This window comes from Podarcis melisellensis, assembly GCF_964234715.1.
Source record: "Podarcis melisellensis genome assembly, chromosome: 5".
Taxonomy (NCBI): domain Eukaryota; kingdom Metazoa; phylum Chordata; class Lepidosauria; order Squamata; family Lacertidae; genus Podarcis; species Podarcis melisellensis.
In genome coordinates this window covers 39,379,839-39,406,483 of record NC_138537.1, presented here as the reverse complement: position 1 = coordinate 39,406,483, position 26,645 = coordinate 39,379,839, and the positions used below count along the sequence as shown (strand labels likewise).

The 26,645-nt window shown below is 43.1% G+C and overlaps 2 protein-coding genes and 2 long non-coding RNA genes across 4 annotated transcripts in view; 1 reads left to right on the top strand and 3 right to left on the bottom strand.

Moving 5' to 3' along the window:
* The window catches only part of LOC309370586, a 147,457-nt gene that overhangs the window by 63,200 nt on the left and 57,612 nt on the right, over positions 1 to 26,645 (bottom strand). The window lies entirely within an intron of this gene.
* Positions 363 to 17,389, bottom strand: AIRE (autoimmune regulator; the record flags this gene model as incomplete). Its single annotated transcript, XM_081912455.1, is given in 14 exon segments — positions 363 to 1,321; positions 1,731 to 1,799; positions 3,711 to 3,810; positions 5,127 to 5,248; positions 5,651 to 5,806; positions 6,379 to 6,475; positions 7,340 to 7,455; positions 12,484 to 12,561; positions 14,276 to 14,388; positions 14,750 to 14,824; positions 15,568 to 15,723; positions 16,216 to 16,390; positions 17,194 to 17,362; positions 17,364 to 17,389. Coding segments are annotated over 14 exon segments (1,530 nt in total). The 3' UTR covers positions 363 to 1,243.
* On the top strand, positions 14,397 to 16,342 carry LOC309370584. The gene is made up of 3 exons (XR_014168618.1): positions 14,397 to 14,692; positions 15,458 to 15,600; positions 16,209 to 16,342. It is a non-coding gene; the product is annotated as an uncharacterized lncRNA (long non-coding RNA).
* Positions 24,587 to 25,737, bottom strand: LOC309370576 (uncharacterized protein). The gene has a single exon (XM_081912491.1). The coding sequence runs from the start codon at positions 25,706 to 25,708 to the stop codon at positions 24,830 to 24,832; it is 879 nt and encodes a 292-aa protein (XP_081768617.1). The 5' UTR covers positions 25,709 to 25,737; the 3' UTR covers positions 24,587 to 24,829.

Genomic DNA, 26,645 nt, shown 5'->3' with positions numbered 1-26,645 from the left:
ACTGGTAAAATATGGCAAAAACTATACATTTTACATATTTTGCTAATTAAGAAGCAATGATTCATTTGTTTAAACTGCAACCCATTGTCTCCCAAAGGGGATTCCCCAAGTAACTAACGAAAGTTAAAAACAACAATATTAAAATAAAATGTCCATGATATTCATGCACTAGAAAGCAATAAAATATTTGCTAGTTTCGCCTTACCCTCCAAATGCAGCCCAAATGGTTCTTACTGTTTCAAGTTGACTTTGGGAAAGCTTCCAGGAGAACAATTTTATCATTTAGGAGCAGCCACGACACCTTTAATGTTTTAACTCAGCATATGACATGAACTGCTGCAAGGTGCTCTGCCATTAGTAGCTGTGAGAGACAAGCTATAAGGGACAAGCAGACTCACTCAAGAGCAGTCCACAAACACCTACAATATCACATAATCATAAGCAACACATATTAACTCATATTAGTAAACTCATCAGTTGTTATAAACTTTTAAGCCTGAAGGAGATTTCTTATATACCAGACATGGCTGGTAACCTGTGGGTTTTTGGATATTGTAGGACAGCAATCCCCGTCATCCCTTACAAGCGGCCATGCTGGCTGGCGCTGACGGCAGTTTGAGTCCCTGCCCTCTTGAATACTTTTGGTTCTATAATGTCCCGTTAGGCAGCTTGGAGTCCCCACATTTCAGAGCATCTGGGAAATTCTGCTGTGCTTTGTCTGCTTGTTACATGGTTTTTACATAGTTCCCTCTTCATGCTGCCTGAGAACTGGAACCATAGCAATGGCGCCTGTAGAACCTCAAAAGTGTCTGATAATTTAATTTGCAGAGTGATAGGGAAAAGCTTCTGGTTAAATCTAGGCTGTAGCACACTATAGGAATGGCATAAAGTAATCTCATTGACAAAGGAAGCATGGAACTTGTCCAGGAAGAATGTTCAGAGGGACTTTGATTTTGAAACCCTCACCAAAAAAATCTGTGGAAAAAAGACTATCCTACAATTCAATTACTACCCCATCACTCAATTATTTGAAGGGTGATTACGATAATCTACTCAGGTACAGACTGAAAATATCAATTCTCTCAATTGGAGATGAACAGAGAAGTATCAATTTAACAGAACTATATCATTGCAGTAATATAGACTACATGAAAGCAAGTAGTTTTGGGTGCCAGTGTTTCAGCAAGAGACAATAGGAACATGTTTGACACAATAGCAAAACGGTGCCAAATCCAGAGTCCTATCAGAAAAATCCTTGAGTGTCTGACAGTGGACGAGGCACGCTCTGGAATGCCCAGTGCAAGATCCCATCAAAGGTATTCTGTAGGATTAGAGAGAAAAGAGGCATTTCTATTTGTTCACCAGGTCAACAGTACTGAAATAAGAGTAGCAATTCATAGGAGCAAAATGAAGGCAGCAGACAAATACAGAGCTGCTCTCCTGTTTTGAAGTACACAGACTGCACAGGTCCACCAGGCATAACTGATCTGCCATCCTTTCTAGCAGCCTGGAGGAGTTTCTGCTGTGTTACTGGATGTGATGAAAGTACTCTCAAGTTACAACTACTTGCAACTTGAAAGTGCAAAGTATTGAAATTAAGAACAAATTAATATCAAGGGGGACCTAAAATCTTCCGAATTATCCCAAGCATTGCGATGGACAATTCCAGAATCCACAGACCTGTTCAGCACTGGACAAATTATAGCACAAGAAGATTTGTTTTCCATTACCTCCCCCAAGAGAGAGTCCAGATCATCCTTGTTCAGAAGGGGTTCAGTCCCAGCAGATTCTTCCACCACCTAGGATTCAAAATCTCATCTCAACAGTGCAAACCTATGCATAGAGATAGGGTAAGACTCAATTTGTTCAATGGGATTTACCCATTTATTGAATTGCAGCCTTAGTAATTCTCCATTATATAAATGCTAGGGACGCGGGTGGCACTGTGGGTAAAACCTCAGTGCCTAGGACTTGCTGATCGCATGGTCGGCGGTTCGAATCCCCGTGGCAGGGTGAGCTCCCATCTTTCGGTCCCAGCTCCTGCCCACCTAGCAGCTCGAAAGCACCCCTAAGTGCAAGTAGATAAATAGGTACCGCTTTATAGCGGGAAGGTAAACGGCGTTTCCATGTGCTGTGCTGGTGCTGGCTCGCCAGAGCAGTTTCGTCGCGCTGGCCACGTGACCCGGAAGTGTCTGCGGACAGCACTGGCTCCCGGCCTCTTAAGTGAGATGAGTGCACAACCCTAGAGTCGGACACGACTGGCCCGTACGGACAGGGGTACCTTTACCTTTTTAACCTAGCCAACTAGGAAAAGGCAGATCCCTTCTGCAGGATGTATGTAGCCTACAATCAGGGTGAAGACAACAACAACAACAACAACAACAATTTATTTATACCCTGCCCATCTGGCTGGGTTTCCCCAGCCACTCTGGGCAGCTTCCAACATAATATAATAATACAATAGTCTGCTAAACATTAAAAGCTTCCCTTCAGATGTCTTCTAAAAGTCAGATAGTTGTTTTTCTCTTTGACATCTGGGGGGAGAGCGTTCCACAGGGTGGGTGCCACTACCAAAAAGGCCCTCTGCCTGGTTCCCAGTAACGTGGCTTCTTGCAGTGAGGGAACTGCAAGAAGGCCCTTGGCGCTGGACCTCGGTGTCTGGGCAAAACGATGGGGCTGGAGGTATACTGAGGTACCTCAGGTATAATAATGCAGCTTTCTTTTGCAGGGGAGGGGGTTGGTTTGATGGTAACTGACTCCCAGTGTTGTCCCTAAAAATGGCTCTTCCATCCGTGGAGCACTTCTTAAAAATGATAGATGGATGGATTTTACATACTTTAATCATTTCAGTTGCAAAGTTAAAAGCAAGTGATGTTCAATTTGCAACTGAAGGACAAATCTAATAACTTTCTTTTTATATTATTGCTGTCTTCGTCATTCAAAGGATAAATACCATGAGATGCACAACAATATCAAATTCAACTCATGTATGCGCGCTGTGGGTTAAAGCCTCAGCACCTAGGACTTGCCGATCGAAAGGTCGGTGGTTCGAATCCCTGCGGCGGGGTGCGCTCCCGCTGCTCAGTCCCAGCGCCTGCCAACCTAGCAGTTCGAAAGCACCTCCGGGTGCAAGTAGATAAATAGGGACCGCTTTATAGCGGGAAGGTAAACGGCGTTTCCGTGTGCGGCTCTGGCTCGCCAGAGCAGCGATGTCACGCTGGCCACGTGACCCGGAAGTGTCTCCGGACAGCGCTGGCCCTTGGCCTCTTGAGTGAGATGGGCGCACAACCCCAGAGTCTGTCAAGACTGGCCCGTACGGGCAGGGGTACCTTTACCTTTACCTTTTATACTGCAGTTTCCCTGATCCATTCTCCCTTGCTTCTTCCTTTGGCAACTTTTAATCCTCATCTATTGAGGGTAACCAAGTTTTTTGAATGTAACTATTTGCTCACATTCACACCCCCTTCCTGCCTGTTTCTGCTTCCTTCCACTGTATTATTAACACACTGATGTTATAGAAAATTAACAGGTATTAACATTAACAATGAGAACCCGTATAGTGTACGCCTGATTGTTGGACTTTGGGAAGACCGAAGTTCAAGTCTCCACACAACCAGTTATCTCTCATCCTAATGGACCTCCACAGGGGAGCTGCAAAGATTAAACTCACTAGCTACTATAAAGTTGAAAAGATTTCGGAAAATCCAGACCTTTACCGCTCGTAGTGTTGGGGTATTTGAGTTTGTAGCTCCATCCAAGCTGATGGTCATGGGGTGGTTGCTAGTGCAGGATTTGCACATTAAGATTCCACTAGAACAAAACACACAAAGGATCTTACCCTTTGAAGTCACAAACCTATATTTCAGAAAGCACAGATAATGGGTTAAAGCTGGACTGGACTACTTCAGGTCGAAGAGGGGCCTCGCATGGTTGAATGCTCTTCCATACAAAAACATTACACCCACATAGAAAGGAAGAAAGTTAGGCTAGAACCTTTCTTCCTGAAACCTAGTTTTTCATATGCATGGATTCCTTTTTGTATGGAGGTTGAGATAATCATGTGAGCCCCCACCTGTATTGGTACAGACCAGGCACATGATTAGCTACTCAACTATTCTGCAGTGAGAAAAAGCCCTAAGAGGACAGGAAGGAGAAGCCACACAAGGTTGCCTGATAAAACTCAAGGCTGATTCGTACAATTGATGTTGACCGTCCAACTGTATGAGTGACCCATGAGACATCAGTTTTGCTAACATTAAGCTCATTATGCAACCAGGCCGAGCTTCCAGTTGTATGAATCAGACTTGCTAGCAGAGAGAGCCTATTTAAAAAGTAATATAAGGACTTCAACATCACCTTTTGTTGGAGAGTAGCTAGTTGAAGTCCACACTGGACACTCCAGGATATAAACGTGGTAAAATGCATGGATTCATTTACAAAACACTGGATTTTGCCTACTTTGAGATCAAGATGTTGCTTTGAGTAAAATACTAGAACATCTATCTGTGAAGGACTTAGGGTGGTGGCTTCAGGTAAAGTGTGTCCCCCCCCCCACGTAAGAATCACCATTCTGGCACACCTGACACCTGTTCAAACAATAAATAGGCCACTCTCCATGTTCATCCTGTTACAGGGTAGCACTATTCAGAAGAGCAGCACTTACATAAACAAAATTCCCCATCTTGTGGTGCCTGTCCTGCATTTCTGATCTGGTACTATGACATTGGGACGCAGGTGGCACTGTGGGTTAAACCACAGAGCCTAGGACTTGCCGATCAGAAGGTAGGCGGTTCGAATCCCCGCGACGGGGTGAGCTCCTGTTGCTCAGTCCCTGCTCCTGCCAACCTAGCAGTTCGAAAGCACGTCAAAGTGCAAGTAGATAAATAGGTACCGCTCTGGCAGGAAGGTAAACGGCGTTTCTGTGCGCTGCTGTGGTTCATCAGAAGTGGCTTAGTCATGCTGGCCACATGACCCGGAAACTGTACGCCGGCTCCCTCGGGGTCCCTTTACCTTTACTATGACATTAAACCAGGCTTAGTAAGCCACCATCTGGACACACTCTCACAAACAAGAACTATAAAGTCTGGGGAGCTATGGATGGCTTAATTCTTGGATGTAAATGTCACCTGATTTGATCTGCATGGGCAGGAAAATGGCAAGGCCAGTGGAAAGCCCGGAAACACTTATTGCAGTAGATCAGGTCTCCTCCTTTCCTGCATACTCCACACTTCTCCCCAATAGTCAGCTTCTGTAAAGGGGAAAAAATAAAAATTTGGAGTCAGGTTTCTCCTCTTTTTCTTCTTCAGAGCTACCATGCGCTGCATGTGACCATCCCGTCTTATGCTTGTCTGGTCCACTGCAGTTGCTTTGATTTCTAACTTACCACTTCCATTGGGGCCATTGTAAGATTCTTCAGGGCCTCAGAAAAATGAACTAAGCAGAGTATAGTTTCATCACAGCAATGTTAGGATCAAGCGGATACTTAATTTGAGACCTAACAGACTCCGCCAAGACTACCAGCCCAAGCGTAGGGTGGGGTAGGAGAAATAAGGCAACAAAATGTTTTGCAGCCCACTGTTCTTCTTTAAAGCATTTGAAATGGCTAAGCCCAGTGAACAGTGGAAAGTTCCACAGGAGGTGAGATACTGACCAGCTGTTTCTCTGTTCCCACATTCTGAACTGCTGGCGGTGCCACCCCAGACACTGGGGTCACAGAGGGCAAAGGCTGCCTGAGGGAGGCACACACAGGTTCCTTGATGAGAACCCTCCTTCCATCTTCTGTTGTCCTCTGGACATATACAGCTCCCTAAGCAGGTATGCAAAATAAATATATTATATTGATAGAATATATCACATTACTTGCATAAGAAGATTTAAATGCTTTTTGTGTTAAAAAAAGTGACTAAGTGTAATAATGAACACACTGAACTTCATTTTTACCATTTGACTTCTATTGCAATAATAAATATGATACATTGTCCTACAAACGAATTATTAAAAAATAAAATAAAGAGAGAAATGTCACTCAGCAGTAATGGAAAACAGCCACAAGGGGTCACTGCAGGATACAATTTATTTTTCAGCAGCGTTTTAGGGTGGTGGTCATGTGAAGGTCTTAAAACACCTTCAGAGACTGCAATTTTGTTCATATGAAAGATTTTTGTACTCCAAAGGCCCGGGCCATTTATTCTCCCTTTTCTCACAAAGGAAAAGTGGACTGTAATAAATGAGCACAAAAAGACCATAAACAGCTGTTGAAGGAGACAAGAGCAAAAGAGCAGTTTCTTAGAGTTGCTTCATGTAGGACATTTTCCCGCATGGCAGAGGAAAAGAGAGGCTTGTGAAGAGACACAGAGAAATCAAGGATCATAATTATACCTGTGTTTGAGAAAGTGCATTCCTGCTGTTCTCTTCTCCATTGCACCGGTATTGTTTCGATTGCCCGGAGGAGCAGGAATCGCACCTCCATGTCCCGCTGCTCAGTGTCCCGAGGGGAAAAAGACAGGAGCATGATCGTGAATAGCAAGTAGAGAAAGAGATGAAGAAATGGATGAAACAAGTTAAGCAAATGTAAACAAAAACAGTCCCCCATCCACCCAGTGGGAAATGGCGTATCAGAGTGCTACCACCAGTCTCAGACACACTATTGTAAGTGAGGGCAGGAAGACATAAACAAATTGCACACAGGAAAGAACATGAGAAATAGAAGAAGAAGAAGAAGAAGAAGAAGAAGAAGAAGAAGAAGAAGAAGAAGAAGAAGAAGAAGAAGAGGAGGAGGAGTTTGGATTTGATATCCCACCTTTCATTCCCTTTAAGGAGTCTCAAAGCGGCTAACATTCTCCTTTCCCTTCCTCCCCCACAACAAACACTCTATGAGGTGAGTGGGGCTGAGAGACTTCAAAGAAGTGTGACTGGCCCAAGGTCACCCAGCAGCTGCATGTGGAGGAGCGGAGATGTGAACCCAGTTCACCAGATTACGAGACTACCGCTCTTAACCACTACACCACACTGGCTCCAATAAAAGGATGGGTGCTTTCCTCCCTTAGGCCACTCTCTATTCCTAGACGAGAAGAGGCTCTGCCCAAGTTCGGTAATCATCCTCATCTGCTGTGAGAACTGTGGTTGGGGTTAGGCCAATATGCCCTCTGAACATGCACAAGGAAGATCAGCTGTAAAAACTGTCTGATTCTGGTCCAGATACTTGTTTCAAACCATTATATCCTGGATTTCTAGCAAGCAAGCATTTAAGGTGGCTTATAATCAAAATAAAACCTGTTCTGCACCCAGATCTTGATGTGATTCCAGGGGGCTACGGAAATACCAGCAGAACTGTCATTACCTGGGAATCTCTGTCAGTGGTGGCACCAGGCAGGTGAGATGAAAGGCCTTGGGGCATCCATCACAGCAGATCAGCTCCCCACCATCCCTGCAGACGGCACATTCGTCATCGTTCTTCTGGCCCAGCAAAATTTGGGAGAATTGAAATAGAATAAAGACTCCATTTTCAGACGGATTCTCTCTACATGGCTAGGGAGCAGCACACCTACAGCCACCTACCCAGATCACCAGCCTCTGCTACTTTCATCATCAACACTTAAAGTGCATAAAATTGATTAAATGCTCTACACAGGTTTTTTTTTTTAAAGGGATTGTGAGACTCCAGGATTGGACACAACACAAAAGGAAAAAGGAATGGGGAGGGAAGAGGAATGCAAGAAAGTCCAGGCAACTATGAAGTTGCATAATCTCAAGTGCACACATCCACAACCACAACCCAGCCGCTCTAATCCCACTTCCCTTGCACTGGCAGCAGTTCTCAACCTGTGGGTCCCCAGATGTTGTTTGACTACAACTCCCATCATCCCTGAGCTCTGGTCTTGCTAGCTAGGGGTGATGGGAGTTGTAGTTCAACAACATCTGCTGACCCACAGGTTTAGAAAGGCTGCCTTACAGCTCTGCAGTCTCAGGGCATCAGGGAGTTGGAGCAGAGAGCTCTTTCTGGCAGGCAAGATCCCTAGAAATGGGTGATTTAATTGTAACACTGGAAATACATGAAGCAGACGGAATTAAAGGGAGGTTTGCCCTTGCTCTGGCTCTTTTATTGAACTCTGCTTTGAGATAGAACATCCAAGAAAACAGCGCCAGAACTTTGGTCATTTGTGCAGCAGAGTCTGATGCAGCAGGAATGCTTGACAGTAATAAAGTACAGTGCTGCTTCCTGTAGGAAAAAGGGCTTGTTCTGTCCTTTGCGCTTTGCTGCTTTCTTCAAATACTGCTTTTCCAAAACTTGAGAGCCTTGGTGGGAGGCACAGAGGGCATGCAATGGACATTGTAACTGAGCCTCTGCAAGTTTTGCTAATCTGCCCTTATTAAGAGAGATGGCTTCAGAAGCAAAGCCCAACTGAGCAGGGGAAAGTGAGGACCAATACTGGCCTTGATGTGCAAGGTGTTCCTTGCTGTGCAATAGCCTTTAACTGTGAAATCTTTGGGGAATTCCATTCTGGCAGGAGCGGCACTAAGCTCTGCCAAGGAGAAATGATTCTCATGGTGAGACCTTGTCCCAAGGGTGAATCTGGCACCAGTCTAAGAAGCTGAGGAAACCTGGGACTTCCCAAGTGGGGTGAAACTTTGAAGACATAATGAACTATGTGGCTTGGTGGAGATTCATTTTCTGCTTAAGAGCATCAGAAATGCAAAGGGAAAAGAGGAGGGGTATCTTTTTATATGTGACGGCGGCAGCAAGAGTTCTGATTGAGGCAAAATGGAAGAGTAATGAAATCCCCTCTATACAAGATTGGATCCAAAAGCTGACAGAATATGCCGAATTAGACGGTCTATCAGAAAAAATAAAGAATAAATCAAAACAGGAATTTGTTTCAAAATAGGAGGTTTTCAAAGAATATTTGAAAAATAAATATAGTAGTTTAAACTCTGTTGCAGCATTCGGGGAACTTCAGTAATAGTTGCAAGGTAAATATAAGAAATTAGATATAGTAAGAAAAAGTTTAATTATGATAAAAGTGTGTATTGGCAATAAGTAATATGAAATCGAAATATGGAATAGATGGGAGGTTGGGTCTTTAGTGTTAAGATCAATATATGTTTTATTGTTTGTTAAGAAAACTATGTGGCTATGGTTATTCCTGTGTGTTATTTGGTATTTGTGCTTTTTCTTTTTTGTTGCTGTATCAATAAAAAAGAAAGAAAGAAATGCAAGACAAAGGGTAGCACTCAACATGCCTGTGTCAGATGTGCCTCTGTCTAGGACAGCTGGGATGCTCAGCACATCTTCTCTATAAAGAAACACTAGTTTTCAGGCCAAAAGACTGGCTTCGGTTTTAGGCATGATTTGTGAATGTGGTGACAACTACACCATTCATTTAAAACACAAGGCTTCCCCCAAGGAATCCTGGGAACTGTAGTTTACCCCTCTCAGAGCTACAATATCCAGTAACCTTAAACTACATTCCCCAGGATTCTCCAGGGGAAAACAATGTGCTTTAAATATACGGCGTGGATGTGACCTGACTGTACTGCAGCAAGGGGCTTGCACAGTCTGTGACTCTCACTCCGTCCAGTCTTAATCGGTGTCCAATTTCTGTGGCTTTTACATTTAAAAAAGCGAAGACCATTTCATATTTTCTCTGGCAGATGTGTTTCCAGGTGCCACTGTGTGCATCTCACAACAAACATCATAATGTTTGCCTGCAGTAACCACATGGGGAAGTGTGTCTGTAATCCCCTGAGGTGATGCACCAGGGAGTTACCATGGGCTGCCTCGTTTGCAGGTTTCCAGATGTATTTTCCAAAAGCTACAGTGCTGACTGCTTATATGTGGAGTGGCTACTTGGGAAATACACCTGCAGCACAAAAGCACAAGGCATCTCTCCTTAAAAGTTGCTTATGCCTTCAACTTGTTTGAACAGACAAACTGCCCGACTACCCTCCTTCTACATTTTCTTTTTTCTCTCTTTAAATTAAGCATAATGCTGAAAACACAGGTGCTAAAAATACCTGCAAATCTGTCCCATTTCATATGTGTGTGCATGCACATTTGATTATGTTTAATCTCAGGTTTTCCCCCTTCCTGACAAATACCCAGTGTGGCGTTTGGCTGTTTGTTTAGAAAATGTCTGTACAGGGGGGTGATAAAGGGTTAAAAATGTAGACCAATAGGAAAGCTGGAGGCGGAGCCTACCTAGCGTAAATTTCGCTCCATAACACGCAGTTTTTTTCTCCTAGAAAGTAAGGGGAAATGTCTGTGCGTGTTATGGAGCGAATGCCTACAGATGGCGGGGGAATTTGCTGCAGTCATGAGCAGTCCGTGGCTCGCTTTGAAACAGCAAAGCGGGCGTAAGCGGCTCCTGTCAGCTAGCAGAGCCGGGGAGGAGGGAGAGAAGCAGAGCGGGAGTTGGCTGCTTTAAAACAACCTCATGCTCTCTGTCCCTGCCTGCAGTTTTTTGCTGTCCGATTTTGGATTAGCCACTGTAGGGGCTGTGCGTGTGTGTGAGGGCTCCTCCTCCTGCTTCCCCTTCACTCTCCCAGCCCCCTGCGCTCTCCCTCCGACTTTAGGATTGACACTGTGTGTGTCTCCGTGTGTGTGAGGGCTCCTCCTCCTGCTTCCCCTTCACTCTCCCAGCCCCCTGCGCTCTCCCTCCGACTGTAGGATTGACACTGTGTGTGTCTCCGTGTGTGTGAGGGCTCCTCCTCCTGCTTCCCCTTCACTCTCCCAGCCCCCTGCGCTCTCCCTCCGACTTTAGAATTGACACTCTGTGTGTCTGTGTGAGGGCTCCTTCTCTTGCTTCCCATTCACTCTCCCAGCGCCCCTGCACGCCCCTGCGACTTTAGGATTGACACTGTGTGTCTCTGTGTGTGTGAGGGCTCCTCCTCCTGCTTCCCCTTCACTCTCCCAGCACCCATGCGCTCTCCCTCCGACTTTAGGATTGACACTGTGTGTCTGTGTGTGTGTGAGGCATCGTTCTCCTTCTCTTGCTTCCTGTTCACTCTCCCAGCGCCCCTGCACGCCCCTGCGACTTTAGGATTGACACTGTGTGTCTGTGTGTGTCTGTGTGTGTGTGAGGGCTCCTTCTCCTTCTCTTGCTTCCATTCACTCTCCCTGCGCCCCTGCACTCTCCCAGCGCCCTGCGACTTTAGGGCCAGTTCTCTCTCTCTCTCTCTGTGTGTGTGTGTGTTTTGACCTCACTGCGCTTGTTGGGGAGGAGTGTTGGTCGCAATTTTTCTTGATTTGTCTCAGAATGGTTACTATCATGGTTTCCTTGCCGGGGAGGAGGGATAGAAGCAGAGCCTGCTTGTTTTAAAGGAGCAAAGCCGGAGAGGAGCCTCTCCTGCATTATTCGCAGCATCCTTCTCCACACCCCCCCACGTGTGCTCCTTGTCCCTTGAGTGTTTTTCCTTCCCTCCCCACTTAAAACGTGGTTACAAAGCACGGATCCACATGGATCCTCAGGATTTTTGTATTGGGCTACCCCAAACTCACTGTCAGATCACATGTCTGTGGCCACAGCATGAACCACAAAAATCATACATCCACTGTTTCATTTAGAATATTTCTTTCTTGTTTTCCTCCTCTAAAAACTGCGTGCGTGTTATGGTCAGGTGCGTGTTATAGAGCGAAAAATACGGTATTTATAAAAGGGTTTAGCACGAGGTTTGAGTTAGTTGATGGTGGGTTGTTGGTTGGTTTTAGTGGGTTGGTTGGTTGGTTGGGAAAGGCAGTTGGAAAAGCAGTTAGAAATAGAGAGACAGTGCAGTGGGTTCTTGTGTGAGGGGAGGTAGAAGAGATAGAGAGAGGATAAAATAAGACTAAGAACGTAAAGAGTAACAACGTTTGGAATGCAGTTAAAGTTTGTTTGTGTCTACAGTAAACTACACTCTTCTTTGTTACCTTGAGAACCTGACTGAGACTAAGTGATTTTACCAGAGAGGACTTGATTGGTGGCAGTGGATTAGTGGTGTATGGGTCAATAGTCTGTGAGACGACCGGGGGCTCCGTACGAACGCCACACCCAGCCCATGAGTTCTAAATCCCATAAGGGTGGAAACTCCACTTACTTCTATTTGCACGCTAAAAAAGTGTTTGAGTGGATAGCACACTTGAACTGGACTGGGTAGACCCGAGTTCAAATCCCCACTCGGCCACAAAGCTAACTGGGAGACTTTAGGAAAAGTCGGCTTTTATCTCTCTGCCCAACCAATCACAGGGTTCTGATGAAGATAAAGTAGGATAAATAATCCTACGTAAACCACCTGAATAACAAAATAAAACAACGTTGTGTGAACAGTTTTCCATGTTACTAAAAAAAACAAACCAGCAAGAAATCCCACTATACAAAGAGGTGGAAATATATGAAGAACAGGAGAAACCTCCTCCATGAAAAACATAGCCATATATGAAGAGCACTGGCAGAGGGAAGCTGACATACCTTTAGCACAGGGAAAGGAAAATGACATTCTTTTTGTTACCTGCTGGGGGGCTGGATCCACAGTGTGGAAAGGGATGGTAGGGCAACTATTCTGCAAGTTTGCTTTTTGATCTCCATTCTGAAAATCAAGAGAAGAATTATGAACCAAGGAGTAAGTCCGCCCCACTGATCATAGCAGTTATTCCAAGTAGGACTGTCCCAGACCTGCCTTCCCTAACCTGATGCACTCTAGATGCAGCATGGACTGATGGGAATTGTAGTCAGAAACATCTTTAAGGAGGCACCAGGTCATGAGGGTCACAATGCATAGTGTTGGTGCTTCAGTGTGTTTGTACTTTGAAAAGCTAAAATGATGCTCCTCTCCAGCTCCTCCCCAATGCCACTGGAGATGTTCTTCTGTCTCCCTAAGAAAACTGACAGGTATGGGTCATCCATGGGTCTTGTAGTAAAGTTATTAATTAATGTTGTTCTATCTGATGCTGCCTTTTGCAGCAGCTGTGATGATAACGCACAAGTTCATTTATTATTTAAAAGCTTCTCTAAACAACTTAATATTTTTAAAAAATCTCTAAGCAGTACACATAAAATTCTCTCCCGGTATGCCCCACGGAGAGCCTCAAGGTCCATAAATAGCAACACCCTAGTGGTCCCAGGCCCTAAGGAAGTTAGATTGGCTTCAACCAGAGCCAGGGCCTTTTCAACACTGGCTCCGGCCTGGTGGAACACTCTGCCTCATGAGACCAGGGCCCTGCAGGATCTGATTTCTTTCCGCAGGGCCTGTAAGACAGAGTTGTTCCGCCTGGCCTTTGGCTTGGAGCCAATTTGATTCCCTCCCTCTCTTTCTTTATTCTTTTCCTTCTCCTCCTGCGATGACGCTACATTTTAATATTTTAATGTTTCATTATTTTAATGTTGTATTTTAATTTTGTTTTTAAGTTGTATTCATTCAACTTGTTTTTATTATTGCTTGTAAGCCGCTCTGAGCCCGGCCTTGGATGGGGAGGGCGGGGTATAAATAAAAATTATTATTATTATTATTATTATTATTATTATTATTATTATTATTATTATTGTTAAAACAATAAAAGAGCGTCATAAAGGCCTTGCAACAGACATACATTAAAACACAGCTGATCCAGAACCTAACAACACTGGATCAGCTATAAATTTCTCCTCCGTAGCCTTTGAACTTTGACTGGAATGTACAGAAAACTCACACAAGCTTCCCCACAGGTAAAAGGGTCAAGCTGAGTTGTGAGGCAAAGAGGCACAAGCCACACCTGAAGGAAGGGTGTTGTTTGGAGTGTTCAGCTGAATAGGACTCCTGCATCTTCAGTAGTTGTGCAGAAGAAGGAATTTCAGCCGTTGTAGCTACCATTTAACCTACTACTCTTGTTGCAATTCCCTCTTCTAAGCAGCTATGTTAAAAGTGCAGGAGCCCAGTCCTCCTTGTTTCTGTCTGACTCTCAGGTGCAGTATTAGACTAAGGCTTCACTTACGCAACTGCTTGTTCTGTTCTACCAGTAAATTCCCTGAGTGAGGTGGGTGGGTGGGTCATGTGATTCGCTTGCCATGAGCCGAAGCTGCCGGGTTTGCCCCTTAATAGAGAGGTTGGTAATTGCACACAGAAGTAATTGTGAAGCACCTGACTGCAGGTGCTGCATAAACAAAAACTGGCAGTGTCTGCCCTTGGCAAAACCGATCCACTCACCTGGCACTGTGGTCTGAAGGACTCTGTGGCCCCCAAAGCTTGCTAGTAACTTCAAAGCAAAAGAGGCAGAGAAAATGTGAAAGGATTAGAAGTATATTGTGTGGCATATGTATTTACGGACCTGGGATTCTTTAGCTTTCCCGTTGGGCTTCAGATCCTGAGCTTTGTTCCTCTCTTCCAGTTTGTCTGCTGAATAAAACTCACCACCAGTTTTGATGCATTTCTTAGTGTCACCTGGAAAATGGAAGATCACACTGGGTTTATCTCACCAAAGCAGGGACACAGAATTTATACAGTCTAAATTTTTATATCAGCTTAATTGCCTTCGTTTTGATGTAGAACAGGGTGATGAACCTTTGCCTCTCCTGATATTGTTGGGACTCCAGCTCCCATCAGCCCCAGCCAGTGTAGCCAGTAGGCCACAATAATGGGAGATGTAGTCCAACAAAATATGGAGGGCCACAGGATCCTCATCCCTGATCTAGAATCTAAGTAAGAAGAAACAAAGTTTGGTCACTTCTGAGTGAAATAAGTGAAGGTACCGTGTTAGGTCAGTGCTGGATAGATACAAAGAACGGCAAAGTGCTGCACATACCACCATGCGAAAGGGGATAATGCTGGGTCTCAACATTTTCTGACTTCTTCACAGATTTTGCCTTTGGAAGGGATCCTGTTGATTTATAGGACACGCATTACAATACTGAAAACAAGGCATTACAATACTGAAAACAAGTATGTGTCAGCAAACTTTTTCAGCAGGGGGCTTGTCCACTGTTCCTCAGACCTTGTGGGGGGCCAGACTATATTTTTTGGGGGGAGGGGAATGAACGAATTCCTATGCCCCACAAATAACCCAGAGATGCATTTTAAATAAAAGCACACATTCTACTCATGTAAAAACACGCTGATTCCTGAACCATCTGCAGGCTGGATTTAGAAGGCGATTGGGCCAGATCCGGCCCCCAGGGCTTAGTTTGCCTACCCATGACCTAGCTCCTAGTATTGCAACCGAGGTGGCCTCTCCCTCCCTAACCACCACCACCCTGAATGAGGAGAAGGAGAGCTGTAGCTCTGAGAAGAAGGAGATCTAGTTTTCAGAAAGTTCTTGCCTTGGCTGTTTCTTAGAAAATATATTTTTAAACTGATGCTCAGTTTGTTAGCATTGCATCGAAACTGCTTTGCAAAGCTCGCCTGAAAACTGGTATATCAATATCTTCAATAAAACAAATCAAGGTAGTGAAATACTACCAAAAAAGAGAATGGCTTGTGCTGATGTTCTTGAAACTGAAAATTCTCATTCCAGGTCCTTATTTCTTCCTGGAGGAAATCCATTCCTAATGCTCTTTGGCATGTTTAATATCAACTCTTGCATCCACAAAACGCACAGCAGAACCCCAGCAAATAGTTCTATACCAAGGTGTGGGTCGCCTTTTGCTGAAAGTTGAGGTGGGTGCAAAGCATCTTTTTCATCTGTCGCTTTCCTCTTCCCTTGGGATTTGTGCTGAGTCAATACCTTAGGACTGGCTGCGAGCTTCCTTGCCCTGCTGCAATACCTACTGAGATCCAGGTCTGGAAAAAAAGCAAATTCTGAGACTGGAGGCATGTCTAGACAGGGCTTAATATTGTAAATGAGGCAACAATGGATTGCTAGCAACAAGCTTTCCTTATTCTTGTATTTCCCCCCATAAACGGTAAATACAGATTAAACAAGGTATGATGCAATGGGAAATATAGGCTGGCATTTTGATGCCAAAGATATGTGGACACTGCAAATAAATGTGTATGCATAAGGAGCATGGATCCACAATAAACACCCATCCATAAGTCTGTTTTGTGGGATTCTCGCCTGATTATAGAAATTGTGCTTCAGGGTGGGGGAAATTGTCTCTGGAGCAGGAGAACACATTATATTATGCAGTAAAATAAACAAGCTAAACAAGAAAGGTGAATAAATAAACGATTCCCAGCTTTTAAACATGAGAGAGGCGTTTCTAAATCTATTTCCACTTATATTTCACTCATCTTCAATTTCTTCATGGCTATGATGACTTCAGCAAATACCTTTAGGAAAGCTGCTTCGAATGGACTGGAGCTTGGAATATCTCTCTAGGTTATAATCCTTGAAGAGAACCCTCCAGAAGTCCCGGATGGAAGAGGAGTCCTGGCTCAACAGCCACGTTAACATGGCATGGAAGGCCTTGTGGCAGCCATCCTTTTCCTTCAGATGGAGAGTGTCCTTCGGGGAGAAAGAAAAAGCAAGGCTAGTCTACTTTCCAAATACTGGTAGATTTAACTGCTCCCCTAAATTGCTTAGGTACACTGCAGTCAAATCTGTCTTCTGCAGTTACAGCAAGTGTCTCAAATTCTGGCACTGCAGGTAAAGTCCCGGGGACATATTATAGACTGAAGAACAACAACTGTGAAGTGCCAGTAATGTTGAAAAAAGGGGAAACCAATGAATTAAACATGGGCCCTCACACAAGCACTCCAGAACTGCTCATCTCATGAACTGCTCACTTTGAAGGTCTACAAAACGATAGTGCTTCACAAGGCTTAATATTATAGCCAATGCTAGTGCTACTTAGAGTAGACCCATTGACATTAATAAAACTAAATTAGTAATGCTCATTAATTTTTATTTGGTGTGCTCTGATTGTTCGCAGCCCTTAGGATTTTGTGCCATTTGCAAGGATTTTCATACAACACTCATGATCTTTGGTGTATAAAATAATATACGATGTACACTGAGATTCATGACTACAAATCGGTGCTATGATACACGCAGCATCAACCAAAAATAGAAACCTCTCTCTTTCTACCTGACCTCCCTAACTGGGTCCAGAGAAAACGAACTACCAGATTAAAATTTTAGAGAAAAATAAAAGAAATGAAGGCCAGGAATGAGTCATAGTCCAGCAGTACACAAACAAAAAAAGGGCAGGTATACATAACTTATCCTCTATACAAATTATATGCATGCCACAAAAGAGATTGTTTTAATAGTTAGTAGGGAAACATGAAGTATATATCATCTCTCACCTTGAACATCTTTTCCGTGACAATGTCATGATCTGCCAGTCCGTGGAGCAATGGGAACACATCGTCGACTGCCATGGAGATCTCTGTGCGATAAAGTTTAAGTAATTTCCGCAGGTCTCCTTCTCCTAAAGGTTTGTTATCAGAACCGAACATCCTGAGACAGGGTAACATTTACAGGATTGTTAGAAGCATGCATCTTCCATGCCCATTTCTGGTCACGGTGCAGCTATAAACCCTTACTAAAAGATACCTTAATTCTAATGTACACTTGCTTGGGTCATGGCAGACGCTGTGAAGGAACATGCATCTAGGGTAGAAGTGACGGTACAGGCTAGGGTAAGCAGTCAGATCCTGGCTTATTTTAGAAACCTCACTCTCAAGACCACCTGCCTGTGGAAATTCAGATTTGCAAGTATAGCTTGTAAAAAGAAACTCATATTTATATCACTCCTTTTCTATTACCGGTACTCATTGTCTTTCACTTCTTCAATGACTGCTGAACATCCAGATTAGATTTGTTTTGCTTGCTCTGTCTTTGCTAAACAAAGGAGGAAGGTGGTCTTATTGGCCTCACCTGTCAAAAGGAGATGTTATTTGGTATCTGTATTTCACATGAACCTGTTTTCTATAATTCCCTGTGCTTTTTATATGCTCAGCCTGTGGAGCATGGAGTGGGGGTGTAATGAAAAAAAACCACCACCAAATAACCCTGTTGGTGAACCAATAGAATCGCAGTGATGACCCTCTGATAGATCTGGGAAGCTGAAGCTATCTCCAATTAAGTCTATTTGGCTTGCTTCGTTTTCTGAAAATGCTTGAGAGATTTTCACTCCACCCTACACCATCTGCAAACACTTACAGGACTGGAAAATGGAAGGATTATGGGAGGTACTTTTCAAAACAATTAAGACATGGATTGGGCTCTATAGGCTCGGTGTTGGGGCTATGTTAGTGTTGTTGTTTTTTTTTTAAAAATACAATGTATTCAGAGGTGACAACAATCCATTACATAACCACCCTGAGAAATAAACCCTAGATTCATCTTGTCAGAAGATATTGTTACATTTGTCAATTTCCAAATTCCAAATTAAAGAACCCCTTGGGTGGGTGAATCTGGGGTGATCAGGGATGCAGCCCTAATATAATCTAGCAGGTCAATGTCATGGGTGCAACCAGCGTGAAATCCACTGGATCATGATTGGCATTATTGTGGGTGGATCTTGATTTGCAGAAATTTGGGAAAACCCAGATTATATGGTCCATTGAGAGCCTGATATCAGTTTTCTGGTGGAACATGGTTCTACTAGGCAAACAAGTACATTGTTGACTGGCTGGCAGCCCATAATATTTTCCATCTTTAAGTCAAATGAAGGGATCCTTTATTGCAGATTGATAGGGAAGAAATCCTTAGGTCCACAAATAAGAGTTGCTTCTCCAAATCGTTTCTGCAAGTAGCTAAGGATTGCTGGTTATGATGCTCCTAGTAAGATCTGTGTGTTGCCCCACCCTTCCAAACTTCAATGGACTTCCCAGAATTATTTTAGAAACCAAACACTTCTCTTAATTGTTCTCCAGTGTAATTCAGGATGGCTGGCAGCAGTTAATTACAAGCAGTGGGTGGGTTTGTTTACTTTTTACATGCTAAATCTGGGAGAACAAGTTCAGAGATGAAAACTCATGCAAACTCCCAAGCATACCACTGGCTTCAAAGCACCTTGAAACATTGCTGTCAGTGGCAGGATTTATAAAGTTTGATACCTAGCTATTATCTCTTAACTGCATGGAACTCTTCCTACTGAAAAGGACAAGGCTTATTTATAGTCACCTACTGAAAAGGACAAGGCTTATTTATAGTCACCTAAAATAGGGGTACACAACTCCAATTCCTCTGTGGTCACTTTGGGGGGGGGCAAATTTAAACCCTCCCCCTTTAAAAACGTCATACTCGTTTAACCACCTTTTCTTCTCCATGGCCCATGGAACTGGCAGAGCAAAAAGCTGAGAGACCAAGTGGAGATGGAGCCAGAACCAACTAATTCTATGTCTGCCCCTATTCTCTTTACCATGGGTAGGCAAACTAAGGCCCAGGGGCTGGATCTGGCCCAATTGCCTTCTAAATCTGGCCCGCGCATGGTCCAGGACTTAGCGTGTTTTTACATGAGTAGAATGTGTGCTTTTATTTAAAATGCATTTCTGGGTTATTTGTGGGGCATAGGAACTTGTTCATTCCCCCCCACCCCAAGGTCTGAGGGACAGTGCACCATCCCCCTGCTGAAAAAGTTTGCTTACCCCTGCTCTTTACTATAGTGGTACCTTGGGTTACATACACCTCAGGTTACAGACTCTGCTAACCCAGAAATATTACCTCGGGTTAAGAACTTTGCTTCAGGATGAGAACAGAAATCGTGCAGCGGTGGCACAGCAGCAGCAGCAGGAGGCCCCATTAGCTAAAGTGGTGCTTCAGGTTAAGAACAGTTTCAGGTTAAGAACTGACTTCCAGAACGAATTAAGTTCTTAACCGGAGGTACCACTGTATTGAAAATCATACATAGTAGGTGTTAAAGCTGATTTCTATGGAGGGCCACTGACTCACAAGTGTCATTTGGGGTCTGAGCCTATGTTGGGTGGAGCCATCTCTTCCTGCCACCCACTTTTCTCTTTCTTCTAATCACCAGAACATGCCCCTGCCCCAAGAGGTCTTCTTGCCTTGCCCCAGATCTCGCACAGCATCTGTGAAGTGCAGCATGAAGTCAGGGATAACAGGGAGTGCCTCTACTATTCTTCTAAAGTCTGAAGCCAATGGGCAGCAGCAGAGACATGCCAGATTTCCGCCTCTGTACCTGTTGGATGGCTGGAGCTCCAGAGGAAACATACAATGTAGGGTGCCTTCAGACGGCTGCATTCAGTGCCCTAGTCCCACCCCAATCAGCATTTCCCAAGGGGAGATCACGGGGGCCAAGGTGAGTGAGATAGGATAAACCACAGTATGGCTGTTTGGCTCCATAGTCCAGTGTTTCTCAACCTTGTGCCTCCAGCTGTTTTTGAACTACAACTCCCATCATCCCTGACTAGCAAGACCAGTGGCAAGGGATGATGGGAACTGTAGTCCAAAAACAGCTGGAGGCACAAGGTTGGGAAACACTGCCATAGTCCACCTGTGGAGAAAGTGGTGCCAATGCTATCACATGCCCCTGAAGACAAGGAACAGAGCAGTGTCCATAGAGCGAGGCATTCAGCCACATCTCCAGTTTTTGCATTGGAGACTGTGCAAAGAAGCTCCCAGGTTTAATCCCCAGTTATCTCCAGGTAAGGCTAGTTAAGACTCCCATCTGAAATCCTAGAACCAATGGTTTGACTCGGTATTTATGCACACCCTTGATGTTTCTATTTGTGAGGAAAGGCTCCAAATGAGTATATGGAATTCTCCATGGAAGCCACAGTGAGCTGCAGTTTTAGCTAAGAGATCAAAAGATAGTCATTCATATGCTTACAGCAGAAGGTTCCTAGCTAAAATTGTAATTATTGTTGAAAAGTTTTGGTCATCCAACAATCTTTTTCTAGGCACTACTCCCCCCCCCCCAAAAAAGCCCCACTCCCATGGTGCACAGATTACACCATCAAGATGATGTAGACAGCCAATTGTAAGTCTCTGAGCAGATCATTGCGAGCTTTTCTCAAGCCATGTAGGATTCAATTTTTTAAAACTTTATTGGGTAACAGGAGCATGCTATACCTGGAAGACGACAGATAGCCACAAGCATACTGTGACTTTGGTACAAGATATCGCCTGCTGCAAGAAGCAAGGCACCACATTTTGCAGCAGAGTAGATTTCCAAGTGGTTGTTAAAGAACGTTATTGCTGCCAAGGATCAAGGACATTAACACCTTGTGTTACCTAGGCCTGGTGCTTGGCAACACTTTCAAGGCAGTGGGGCTATTCCCCTGTGCACCTCTTAAGCCGAGTGAGGCAGCAACGGCAACAAGAGGGCTGGGGAGAGGACTTCTTATAGTTCTGGTCCCCCAGCACCTCCACCGAGAGTTCTGAAAGCAGAAGCTGCAGCTATCATCTGCCCACTGAGGCCTACAAGACGCAGGTGAAAGTGCTGCATGACTGTGCTTGAGAATAATTTAATTGCTCTCCTTCTAGGAGAAGCTCTTGTTGGAAAATAGTATATATTGTAAATAAATCAAGTCTTTCGAGTATGAAAGTAGGAAGAGTGGACAGATTTGATGAAAAACCCTCAGGCAGAGCAAGAGGCTTACTAGTCTGTTTAGAAATGCAGTCTTGGTAATCAGACACTCCTATACATGCAGAAGCATCTGACATTTTATGTCATCAGAGAACACAAAATGTCAAAATTTTCAGAAGCAGAACCAATCAACACTTTCTCTTTTGCTGCTTCTTTCTATCAAGAAAATCAACATGATCTTTTGGCAGGCCTGTCATCAACAAATTCCAGAAACCTTTAGCACTGGGCGTGATTATTCATACTTTTTTTTTAAAAAAAGTAGGATTAATTCAATCACACACTTACTACTAAATCATATATCCCCCCCCCCCATTACTTCGAGTTTTAAATGAACCTAACCAATCAATATGAACACATGGAAAAAGAAAAATTAGCTTTTTTTTTGCAATGTATGGAGTGAGGCATTTGTATGTATGCTACAGAACAGATATCATTTGAATTACCCCTTCCAAGAAACAAAAAAGTTTTTTGATCCCTAAAACATTAAACTCAGAGTGACTGAACCTCATTCTGACAATTTCCTTCGTTCAAAGGTTCATCAAAAATTGCCTGTGCAGAAAATATATTGCAATTTGGGAAGGCATTTAATATTAGGACCAACGAGGAATGATAATTTTAGATATATGGTTAGCTTATATTGACTGGGAATGGTAACACAACTTCAAAATTAACTATGACTACTGAATGCAAGGGACGCAGATGGCGCTGTGGGTTAAAGCCTCAGTGCCTAGGACTTGCCGATCGAAAGGTTGGCGGTTCGAATCCCTGCGGCGGGATGCGCTCCCGCTGCTCGGTCCCAGCGCCTGCCAACCTAGCAGTTCGAAAGCACCCCCAGGTGCAAGTAGATAAATAGGGACCGCTTACCAGCGGGAAGGTAAACGGTGTTTCCGTGTGCGGCTCTGGCTCGCCAGATGCAGCTTTGTCATGCTGGCCACGTGACCCGGAAGTGTATCCGGACAGCGCTGGCCCCTGGCCTCTTAAGTGAGATGGGCGCACAACCCCAGAGTCTGTCAAGACTGGCCCTCACGGGCAGGGGTACCTTTACCTTTACTTACTGAATGCAAACATTTGGAGATACTCATCTAAAAACTTTAAAGAAGACAAATTTTAATGGAAGCATTAGTGATGGCTCACTTGTTTTCCCGAAAAAAAGAGGGTGCTTTTATTGCTTCAAAGATCCAGTAAAACTGCTTGTATTACTGACATAATGCACATCACCCAATTACATTACAATTAATTGCATTAATCGTCTCTCCAGTCAGCCTTTTTGACATGGTTTTAGAGCAGGGCTACTTCTCATATGGGAAATCAAATGTATAAGCAAGGGCAGATGTAGTAATAAATCACTGTTCCTTAGCTTGACACAACATGCATATAATGCTGCATAAAGTTACATTTTTGGTCCATATGAAAAAAGGCAACAATTGAAATAAAACTATTTCTGGCAAAGGGTAACAAAATAAATGATGGCAATTTGTTATTAGGATTTTGGGCTAAACAGGTGCCCTTTGCCTAAAAGTAACCATTTAATATTCTGAAGTACCTGTATTTATGGAAATTATGTGAGCAGAATTTAAAAGATTATGCTAACTTTAACAGGCCAGTTTTATCGCTCAACGTTAATTCCACCATACAGCATTTTGGTGCACAGTTCACATCTTCAGCCAAGAACCATTAGGTGGTGATAGATCAAGTGATGTACATATATCTATAAACCATTCCCATTACCCCATGATTTCTAGGATTTAACTACTATACAGCCAATGGGGCAGTGTACTGAGGAATATACTCTTCCAAACATGATGGGAAACATGGGTATGGGTGTGTTGCCGGGTGTTTGTGACTTTCCAGAGATAAGATTACAGCAATTCCATATGTGGATGTCTGTGTATACACCATGTGATCCAGAGGTCATGTAATGTACATGCACAGACCATCATGCATACAATATGTCTGGATCTGAGACTGTGAAAACTAGCCATCTATATGCTGGGGAAAAACCAGTGAGGTATGAAAACAGAAGTTTTGCCTAGCTTTGAAAGGGCTGCAATCTGTACTACCAACGCTCACTGCAGGCAGAGCTACAAATTTCTCAAGATGGAAGGACTTGCTTCTGTTTCAGTGGACATTATAACTGCAGTGCAGCTACGTCCTTCCACTGTAGCAAACATTGCAGTGCATTCATTTCCAATCCTTACTCAATGAAAAGAAGAATTAAACACCTTTAAAATAATTTGTAAGGCAGTTCCAACCCAATGCTATGTTCAGTGCATTATACATGTTTATGTCTCAAATATTTTCAATTACAAATTCTACTTTTCCACATATATTTCTCACCACTGGTATTTAATTGCTAAGAATGCAGAAAATATACAAATAGTTGTTACCACCACATTTATACCAAAAGCCATTTTTAAAATTTCCTGACCCTTTTTCCTTCTTCTCACATGAGCCAATGCTATCTATCAAAAGCTGCTTTTCAGAACTGTATAGGTATTTTAGGAACTAAATATCTGCAAGATCGAACAGAGGAAACCTATTTTCTTTCGCCTGCAAAGTCTCAATGAAGTAATGGCAAATTGTATATGGTCAGTCTCTTAAGACCATACAAGTATTATCAAGGTATGGAGGTGGGCATTACAGGAAACTATTGTACTTTTTAGATAATTTAGCCAATTACTGTTTTCCCTTCAGGTGTGTTTACTTACTTACTTACTTACTTACTTACTGTTTTAACAGGCAGGAAGTTAGCAGTCTATTGTGAGTCTCAAAAAGATCCTGCATTGTGACACACAGCCCCATAACCATGTTCCCCTTTTAGCTGCCATCTCACTAGCAACAATTTTTTATTTTAATTGTACATGGTCTTCCAGTCTTGGGAGACACTGAGGTTGGAATGGGCAACAGGTTATATAATATGACTCTCCTGCAGGAGAGTCTGCATTTTCTCCTCACACTTCTATTTCAGGTCACTATACAACATTTCAGCAAAATGTTTTTTTAGGAGTGTCCAGCCCAACATGAAGACTGTATAAAATGGAGAATGCACCACCTTCCTAAGAAGTCTGTTCCAGTGGTTAAATTGTTATTATATAACATAACCTACTATTGTGCATTTGGTTTGCTTTAACATCCAAACATTGGTTTTTCTTCGCTACACTATAGCTTTTTAGTATACAGTACTTTCACCTTGTGAAAGTATCAGTACAGGCCTAAACAAATCTTACTCTCTCAGTAAGCTAAAAGCCCATTTCTACTGGTGCCATTGCTTTGGTGGTGTTGCTGTACATTAATGGAGCCCAACAAAATTATCTACATCAACTTCCAATTAGTCAGGGTATTAAGACCTCCCAAAACTTCAACAGAAACAGATTTTGAATGTTGGGCTAGCAGTTTTCATATTTGTCAAAAGTCTCATAGAACCCTGGTCTGACTTTTCTGATGCTCATACGTATATGTTGACATTCAGGTGCAACTGACTCGCTATAGCTAGTTGAAGATGCTGTCCCAGTAATCCAGCCAGAAGATAGGCGCTTTCTTTTTGCCTTATGTGAAAAGTTCCCAATTCCTTTGCTGCGTCCAAGGCAAGGGTCATCTTTCTTCCTACTGCTGACATCTTCAACTGGCTGCTCATCTCTATTGGAAGTCATTCCTTTACGCTTACATGCATCTTTCTCTTCTTCTGCAATCTTCCTGAAGTGCTCCAGTGATTCTACTTTTCTTCGTCTTTCTATTGTTTCCATTTGTTTCTTGTCCACGAAGTCCTCAAAGTACATTTTTCTTTCACTCCTCTGATCTTCAAGAAACTTCCATTCAATGTCAGTCATCTTCACACCACTGTATTGCTCCAATTTCTCTCTTGTTCCTGTGTCTGTACAAAATATGTCAAAAAGCTGCTCTGAACTCCTGTTGAAATCATCTGCTTTCTGTGTAAACAACTCATTTTTTCTTCGCTTTCTGGACTGATATAATTTTGAAAATTCCTCATATACCTTAAGAATATGCTTCTTTATGCTTTGTGTTGCTATGGTATACAAGTTGCAAAACAACCAGTGCTCCTGCAGAAGTTCAGCAAGCAACTGGGCAGCATCTTCTTTGGATCGCTGGGCTTGCCCAGCCCTTTTCGGGTGCAAAAGATATAGCATGTTTTGAATGACATCCTTCTTGGTAGGCAAAATTCCTTGTGCAAATTCTGATGACTCCACATAATCAACTGTTCCCAGAGTTTTTTTTGCTTTTGCTTTAGTATCCAAAGCCGCCATCATTCCTTTCCAGTGTCTCTTTATAGCAAAAGCTGAAATAAAAGAGATATTAGACAGCTGAAATAGAGTAGCAACAAGAATGAAAAGAAAAACTTAATTATGTGAAGCTAAGAATATGTAAGTCAAGGTGGTCAAAGTGTTCAGGACTGCAGCCAACATAGACAATCAAGTAATTTATGGAGAGAGCATTACTTAGTTCTACCCATTTGTACTAAGTATGCTCCTATCTGAAAAACAAAACTGACTTGTTGAGCAGTAAAGCATCAATAAAGTATTTTATTCATGTTAGCTGCAGTCTGAATTTCCCCCATGATCTGTCATTGGCACAGCTAAATCATTCATATATAATTCAGTATGTTCTTATATTTTAATATTTAAAAATAAAGTGCAATAGCATACAAGGTAGACCCACAGTACTTGTCCGTTGATTTCAGTGGGTCTCCTTTGAGCACGATTAACATTAGATACCATCTATTAAACCCTATTAGGGAATTCACAAAAAGCCTTCTAGCAATGGCACAGGTGTTTCTCCGATTAACTACAAATCACCTCAACAAGCAGTCTTAATACTTGTATTCTGTCCATTATAACTCAGAAATCTGTGGTGGCCAAGTTACCTTCAAATCTTAAAAAATATTTATTTACAACATCTCTCCTATCACACAGGTAGCCTTTAACAGATTGCACTGCAACAGTTCCAAGTAGCTGTACCTTTTCCTCAACCTTGCTTTTTCAAAGCTGCCTGCTGCAATAAGTGCCCTGGTATAATTACATTAATCTTCCTGTCAGTGCAACCTGATGCATATATATTCACAAGCAAGTCCTAATGAGTTGACTACAGCATTTCCTCCCAGATGTGCATAGTGTTGCAATCTGAAATGGAACAGAGTATTTTTCTAAAGGAAACCCGAATCCCAGAATGGAAACAGGCAAATAAATA